Genomic DNA, 9,007 nt, shown 5'->3' with positions numbered 1-9,007 from the left:
TTACGACACGTTATCTTGAGTCGTGAGGTCTTCAACATGTAGAATTAGCATAAAATTTAATGAAGCATTGCTATGAGAATGAAGTGTAAAAACGCTTGCACCCGTTCGGACCTTCTTCACTGACTGCCAGGATAATCTGGCCACATCACTTGCCAGACGCTGCACTTGTGGAAATCAATGTTGACGGTTGTTGTTTTTTTTTACTAAGGATTGATTATTAGGTTCTGTTCATGCATGCATATACGTACATTTTTTGTAATTCATGACAAGTGTACGACAAAAACGTGCAGGTTGTTGATTGTTTATGTTAAACATTTGAAAATAAATTTGTAGCGTAAAATGTTGTTTAACGATGCTGGCAAGGTAACAAAACTAACTTTACATAACATTTACCCTATTATATGATAACATTAACATTACTTTCAGCTTTGATATTTTTTTTACCATTAAACCATTTCTAAAATTTTAATTACTCATAACATATAATTATTAGTATTTTATTAATTTTTTATAATTTATATTTGTATATATTTTCGTATATTTTATTGGGTTTAAAATTGTCAAATCAATTATTTATTTATGACTATGTACAAAATGGCTTCTTCTTAATTATATTAATTCATTTAATTTTTATTAATTTAATCAGTTTTTTTATTTGCTTTCCAAGTAGTTTTTGGGGTTTTTTGATTTTTGTTCGATTTTTTGGCACTTGCTTCTCTCGTAATGCTTTAAATGCTACTGACAGAAATTGATTTCTTTTTTTAATAATAAAAAAAAATAATATAAATGAAACTTAAGGGAACCAGTTAAAAACATTGAAACTTTAAATGTTCATATTATTTTTAAAGGTTGATTCGAAACTCATGAAATGCACAATTCATCCCTTAACTGACATTATATAAATTATAAGGTTAACTAATTGACGAAAAAGCATTCCCCTTTGTAAGGACAGATAAAAAACATTTTATAAACCAACAAACTAGTTCGCAAAACTAATAAAAAAATGAAAACCATATGTGTAATTGTTTAAAAATTTTGCTGATGAATGAAACGGAAAATCGTCAGCAAACTAAAATTAAAAAAAACCTTTACAAAGCTTTTTTATTAGTTTTAAATTGTCAATATTTAACAGTGCTTTCAAATACATTCTCGCAACTTTGCACGTGCAGTTCAAATGTTTTTTGCGTCTGTCAGAAGCAATTTTTTTAAATGATAAAAACATTCGAGTTTGTTTTGCTTATCTTGATTCAAGTCAACGTCACAGTTCATTAAAAATGATCGACAAAAAACAATAGAAAACTAAAAAGTATATTTCTTCATAATTTAATATATCGTTATTGAATGAAAATGTTCGACGAGTAAGTAAAAATAGAAATGAAATGAAAGAACAAGCAACACTCACCGTAGTCAGCCCGGGACATCCTCAAATTCAGTTCGCCCACAATTCAATTCGAAACAATTACATTTAATTCTAAATTTATCTTATTATTATTTGAGCCAAAACAAAAAATAACGGATGATTATTTAAAAAGTCTTTTCGTGGTATAAACAGGAACATTTTTTGAAGTTATAAATTTGGGCCACAAATTCAGTAAGAGAGTTTCTGCTTCAATTATTTCCTGCATGACGTGTTTCATGTAGCACATAACAACGATAACCTTCCGTGCACCCATCTATTTCTCTGTCCATATGAAGTGCGCACTATATCCGTCAGAGGCGCCTGTACATTCGGCTTGTGCGCTCTACTTACATGCATCAAAAAATATTTTTGCATGTTTCTACGAACAAACACAAACACACACACACACACACACACATATAAATATATATATATATATATGTGTGTGTTAATATATTAATATATATATATATATATATATATACATATATATATTAATTTATTTTTTTTATTTGCGATGTCTATGGTTTACTCAAAGTGAATATTTAGTTTTACAATCTTTCGAATAAGACCCAGAGTTAACAAACGTAGGCCAAATTAAAATGTGGGCTTATAAATGCAAGTTCCGTTGTCAACAAGGCCGCTCTTCTGAACGACGTCATATGTGAGGAAAAAATTGACATCCTTGTCATCACCGAAACCCTGTTACTATCCATGCCCCACGGGTTGTTTTACAAAGTTTGGCTCCTTTGGGTTACTCAGTTTGTCTATTTCATTGTGGTACTTCCAATGACAAACGTGGTGGCGGGTTGGCTGTCGTGTACAACAACTTACTGAGGGCAATACCCATCAACAATAGTACAATTTTTTGCAATTTTGAAATCCTCTCAGTAAAATTCAACACTTTTTCTTTGTCATTATTTTTTTATTATTCTATAAAAATCAAGATCTGACAGACACAGAAATTGTTACAGCATGAAAGGCAGTAGTACAAAATTAAACGAATAAATAAAACGGAGAAAGAAAAATGTTTAAACATGAAAAATAAAATAAATTAGATTAAAATAAATGATAAATAATAATAATAAAATAAATAAAAGAAAAAAAAATAAATTGACAATAAAATGAGTTAATGGCATAAAAACGCCAATTTTATAGACTAGATAATGACTTAGTGAGGTAATCAATAAATAAAAACCAGTTGTATGAATGATAAAGTTTTATCGAGTGTTAATATGTTTGAAGTGTATTGTGATATGTATATCTTTTCCTGATATGTAGATTGGGTGGAGACTTGATAGTTATGGTTGCGTTGACGAAGGTTATGCGTTATAGTTTTATTTGGGGGTAGTAGATGATGGATGACGTGGTTGTTGTTATTTTCTAATTTCTTGAACAGTCTTGAATCGAGTGTGTTGAATATCTGAGTGACGGTAGGATATGATGCAGGTAGATAATTGAAGCAGAATAGTTTTTTGATGAGAGATTGTAGTTGCTGAAGTTGTTGTGTAGCAAAACCAGACCAGGAGGGAGCTTCTCATCAATTTACAAGCCACCCGGTCCTGTTTCAACAAGCTTTCTTGATGATTTTACTGATCATCTAGATTTCATCGTTGGCCATAATCTACCGTTTATCATCCGCGGCGACTTCAACGCACCAGCACCTATTTTGGGTAGTGATCATCACTTGTCTTCGTTATTAGGATCCTTCAATCTCACTCCACACGTCAGCTCCTCTACATATATACATGGCAATTTGTTGGACCTTGTAATCACTCATGCCAATAACAACTTTGTAGATAACCTAACTGTCAATGATTGCGTTTTTCAGATCACAACATTGTGTGCTTCCACTCAACGCTCTTCAAAACCCCATCGACAATCATTCATAACTGCTGTCGCAACTTTCGTCGTTTAAATTACGTCATTCGAAAATGATTTAAACAGCAGTTGATGATTTGCTTTCACAAGATTTGGAGGTCGACGAGTTAGCGTCAGCTTTAAACACAACTTTAAATGACATTGTCAACAAATACGCACCAATCAAGCATTACTCGTTTCATGATAGCTCCACCCTCGTTGTTTTTTGTCCAAAGAAGTAAAAGCTGCTAAAAATAATTTGTCGTCGTATGCAGCGTCACTACAAACATGAAAAATCAGCGCTCAATTTCGTCAACTACAAGAATGCTAAACGTGTTGCTCGTGAGGCCATTATAAGGTTTAGGATCAATTCTATTAAGAATTTTCTCAACAACTGCAGCAACTCTCGTGTTCTCTGGCATTCTCTAAACAATATTTTTTACAAATGCTCAGATCATCATTTTTCTTCTTTCTGCTAGCTTTTTCAAGGACAAAACAAATTATATTTATCAATCTTTTGCTACAACAATTGCTTCTTCCAACATTCTTTCTTTAAACCATAGACCTCTTTCTTCCTCTCCCTTTTCTTCTTTTTCAGTTGTCACATCAAAAAAAGTTCTAAAGCTCATCAACTCTTTGCCAAACAAAACATCTCCACCTGACATTATTCCAGTTTTTATTCTTAAAAACTTTATCTTTTTGCTCCATTACTTTCTAAGCTTTGCAATCTTTCTCTAGAAAATAGCATTTTTCCAACTTCTTTTAAGATAGCTCAAACTCTATCATTGCTGAAAAAATCTGACCTTGATCCATCTGACCTTTCTAATTACCGTCCTATTTCCAATCTTTCAACTTTCTCTAAATTACTTGAACGAATTGTTTTGGACAGGATTCTCACTCATATTACTTCATCTCCTAATTTCTCTCCTTTTCAATCCGCTTACAGAAAATGTTATTCTACAGAAACAGCTTTCCTTCAGGTTCACGACCAACTTGCTAACATATGTGGAAACCAAAATTGTGCTGTCATGGTCATCCTGCATCTTTCACCAGCTTTTGACACCATTAATCATCAGATGCTTATTGACAGACTTGAGGCAAAATATGGCTTATCTTGGTTTCAATCTTATCCTTCTAATCGTTCTCAATATATTAAACTTGGCTCCCACTTTTCTTCTAGCTTCACCTTATCTACTGGAGTTCCCCAAGGCTTTGTCCCTGGTCCCATTGTTTTCACTACTTATACCTCTTATTTCTGATATCATTAACACTTTTAGCTTACTCTTTCATCAATACGCTGATGATACATGTATAAAAGCTAAAATTCCCACCTCTAATCATATATCTCAGCTTGACAACTTAAGAGCATGTATTATGGCCATAAATAATAGCATTTATCAAACTTTTTTTTAGCTGAATCTCCACAAATTTGGAGTAATGTTTTTTGGTGCTCCGCATCATATTTTTATTTTTCTCACTGAAAATATTATTTCTTCTCTGGCTTGATGTTTTGTAATTCTCTTCTCTACGGTCTTTTTTCTTACCTTTTAACTTTACTTGAAAGAGTTCAAAATAGAATTGCAAAAGTTGTTTTAAATATCAGTAATTTATCTTCCAGCACAGATTCACTCATTCAACTACATTGGTTACCAGTACGTCAACGCATTATATTTAAACTTGCCGTCCTCACGTACAAGTTACTTAATACATCTCAACCATCATATCTTCATCAACTTATATCGCGTCGTTCATCAACTCGTCAACATCGTTCGTCTTCATATACTCAGTTGCATCAACTTGTCAGCAATTCAACAATTCAATGTTTATATATAAATATTATATATATATATATATATTTTATATATGTATTATCTATATATATATATATTGTTGTTAATATACCATACCATATATATATATATATATATATTATTATTATTCGAAAATTTGTATAGCGCTAATTACAAACAAAATGTTTCTCAAAAGCACTATCTAAAAAAACAATAGAATTGCTACGATAAACCAAATTTTATAATGAAAACAAAAATGATTTCAATAATTTCTTGAACGATTTTTCTGTCAATTCGGGCTGTCTTAGATAACTTGGTAGACTATTCCAAACGGCTGGTCCATTTACTGAGAAACTTCTTTCCGCCATTTTCAAGTTGGTTTGGGGCACTCATTACAAGTTGCTATCATCAGACCTTAAGCAGACAGTTTTAAAAGACATTTGTTTCGGTGCATGCATTTCTTTCAAATAAACTAGCACTATTCCCTTCGTACATTTGACCATGATTGTTGATATTTTGAACAAAATTCTTTTTTTGACAATCAACCAGTGCAGTTCTCTGAATATCGGGGTAACATGGTTAAACTTTTTTGCACCAACCACGATCTTAGCTGCCCGATTCCGAATTGACTGAAGCATAGATAACGATTTTTCAGGCAAACCATAAAATAGGCTGTTGCAGTAATCCAGTCTAGAATGAATAAACAAATGCACTTAACTTTGAATAACATCATTGTTTAAGCATTTGTGGATTATTTTTAATTTTCGCAGTTGTATGGTTGCAGTACCAGATAAAAACTTGATATGTTCAGTCATTGCCAGCCTAGAATTAAAAATTACACCCAAGTAATTTTTAAGCTTTGGGAATGAAGTTTATATTTGAGTCCTCAATGATAACTGAATTAATTTTAATTCTAGACAGCTGTTGCCAAGTTCCAACCAGAAGAACTTGCGTCTTGCTTTGATTAAGCTTAAGACGATTATTTGCCATCCATTTCTCGATCTCGACCAAACATTTAACAAAACGATCGACTGCAAGACGAAAGTCGCTAGACGATTCTGTGGCGAATAGCTAAATATCATCTGCAAATGCATGACACTCCAAACCATGTAATCTGATTGCCTCAATAATTTCAGAGGTGTAAAGAATAAACAAGATCGGTCCGAGAACCGAGCCCTGTGGAACACCAAATCTTATCGTTTGAACCGAAGAGGTCTTATTCTTGTAGATTACCTGCTGAGTTCTGTCTGTTAAGTACGACCGAAACCATTGTTCAACAGAACCAGTTATTCCAAATCTATGATTAAGACGTTTCAGAAGAATGCAATGGTCGACACAGTCAAATGCCGAACTCATATCTAAGAATCCAAGAAGAGATGGTTTGCTGTCGTTTATATTTTTATGCAACTTAGATAACACATGCAACAAAGCAGTTTCGGTAGAATGATGTCTTCTATAACCTGACTGATATACCGGTAACAAATTGTTTTTATCTAAGTGTTTCATAAGCTCCTTAGAAACTAATCTTTCAATTAATTTTGACAAGAACGACAGATTTGAAACCGGTCTATAATTATTAAGATCAGAATTTTCTAATTTTTCCTTTTTCAAAAGAGGAGAAATTGTAGCATGCTTTAATTTTTCCTTTTTCAAAAGAGGAGAAATTGTAGCATGCTTTAACATAGCCGGAAACTCGCCAATACGTAAACTTAAGTTTATAAAATCAGTCAAATATTTTGAAAACAATCCTACATATTTTTTGAAAAAGTGTGAAGGAACACAATCCAGTGAACATGTTTTAGATGGAGAGTTCAAAACTGCTCCAACAATTTCGCTTTCATCATAAACAAGAAAAACTGAAAACCAGTTGCTGCAGCAGACTCCAGATGAATGATTAAACTTCTCATCATATACCATCGATTCTCGTACATTTTTAATTTTGTCATAAAAGAATGTAGCAAAATCGTACGCTTCAAAGTTGGTAGATGAATTTGAAGTTTTTTCCTTGCACAACAGTTTATTTACCTCAGTCCAAATTATTTTATGATTTCTGTTATTTTCAAAAATGATTTTTTTCCAAAACCAATTTTTTTCTGGGCGAATAAAATTTTTTTGATCGCAGAGCATTTTTCCACACCTCCCTATCATAACATATATTGTTGGTAATAGACCATAATTTTTACAATATTCTATAAATTCTACCGAATGTTTGGCGTTAATATGTTTGTAGTTCGTTTTTTCGATTTTCAAACTAAAGTTTTTTGGAGAAGGTTTATTTTATTAAAATTCAAAATAAACTTATTTTCCGAATTCATGCTGCAAATAAGGTCATATTTCGATCCCGAATGAATCATCATCAGAGCAATTTAGTTTATATAAGAAAATATTCAAACAAAAATTGACAACCTCACTCCCAACCCGGCGCTTAATCGACAATTTTTTTTTCCAGAATTTTATTCGAAAAGAAACAAGAGATCATATATACGAAAGCATGTGCTGACCACCTTAACTAGTTGTGCAACAATATGAGATACAAATATAAACATTTTTAGTATATCGATAAATATAAATACACCCAATAAATCCATTTTTATAACTTAAAGTAAGGAGGTTAAATATTCAATCAGATGTAAAACAAATAAATAAAACACGACAAAATTAAACAAAGAAAGCATCATACCTACATTGATCTGCATAAGTTTTCTATATATTTTTTAAATTCATTATATCCGGAAAATTTTTTCTTACCTAGTTCCAAGGAATTCCAAAGACGAATTCCTCTTACCGCCCAGTATCTAGCATTTAAATCAGTTCTGCAAGTCATTGGTATCAACAAACGTTTTTGCCTAGTGTTTGTTGACACCGTTTCAAATGAGCATCATATAACACTCTATAAACGAAACACAAGGTTAGATACCTATTAAGCTGTTCAATACTGAGGATACTATTATCGGAATATATTGCCAGTGTATGATCAAGGTGTTTCAGAAAAAAACAAACCCTAAGGTATCTTTTTTGTACTATTGTCAATGATTTTATTAAATAATCATAAGAAGCTCCCCAAAAAACATTTCCATATAGGAGATATGGATAGATTAGGGAGTAATATAGCATTAACATGATTTTAGTACCTAATTTATTGCGTGATTTATAAATAATGCCAGTAATTTTATATAATTTGCTTACCAACGAATTTATATGCTCATTCCATTTCAAGTCAGACTCGATAATAATTCCCAGAAATTTAGCTGACGAGTTTCTGGATATCACTGAGTCACCTATGTGAATGGTTAGGCCAGAGAAGATATCATTGTTCGTTTTGATTTTAGGGCCAAAGACTAAATAGCAGAATTTTTTTGAATTCAGAACCAACCTGTTTCCAGTGGACCAGTTGGAGAATTTAACCAGTTGGTTATTCATTTCAGAAAATAGTCTTATCGGGTCTTCGTCAGACAAGAATATAGTCGTGTCATCAGCAAATAAAATAGTGGTACACACATTTGATATTAAAAAAATATCATTTATAAACAGAATAAACAAAAGCGGTCCCAAGATTGAACCCTGGGGAACTCCAGAAACTAATTCCTTGGGCAACGATTCAACACCTTCAATACAAACATATTGACACCGATTGTATAGGTAAGACTTGAGCCAGCTCAGTACTATACCTCGAAAACCATACTTAGACAGTTTATACAATAAAATATTGTGGTCAATTAAATTGAATGCCTTGCTTAGATCTATAAAAACGCCTAAGCTAAGCTTCCTTGAATTATAATTATTTATGAGAGTCCCATACAGCATAGCAATAGCCTTCTCAGTTGATGACTTGGGAACGAAGCCAAATTGATTTCCATTAATCATGCTGTGTTTAGATATGTAAGACCACATTCTATCAAACATTAGTTTTTCAAAAATTTTTNGAAATACTGATAGAATCGATATGGATCTGTAGTTG

At 32.2% G+C, this 9,007-nt stretch overlaps 1 protein-coding gene across 1 annotated transcript; it reads right to left on the bottom strand.

Moving 5' to 3' along the window:
- Nucleotides 1-1,774, bottom strand: HELRODRAFT_160183 (hypothetical protein; the record flags this gene model as incomplete). Its single annotated transcript, XM_009017178.1, has 3 exons — nucleotides 1-164; nucleotides 1,087-1,187; nucleotides 1,659-1,774. The coding sequence occupies 3 exons, from the start codon at nucleotides 1,772-1,774 to the stop codon at nucleotides 1-3; spliced, it is 381 nt and encodes a 126-aa protein (XP_009015426.1).
- Nucleotides 1,775-9,007: the final 7,233 nt, after the last annotated feature.

Source organism: Helobdella robusta (assembly GCF_000326865.2).
Source record: "Helobdella robusta unplaced genomic scaffold HELROscaffold_2, whole genome shotgun sequence".
In the NCBI taxonomy this organism is placed as follows: domain Eukaryota; kingdom Metazoa; phylum Annelida; class Clitellata; order Rhynchobdellida; family Glossiphoniidae; genus Helobdella; species Helobdella robusta.
The sequence above is the reverse complement of the archived record's forward strand: the minus strand, read 5'-3'. Positions and strand labels throughout refer to the sequence as shown.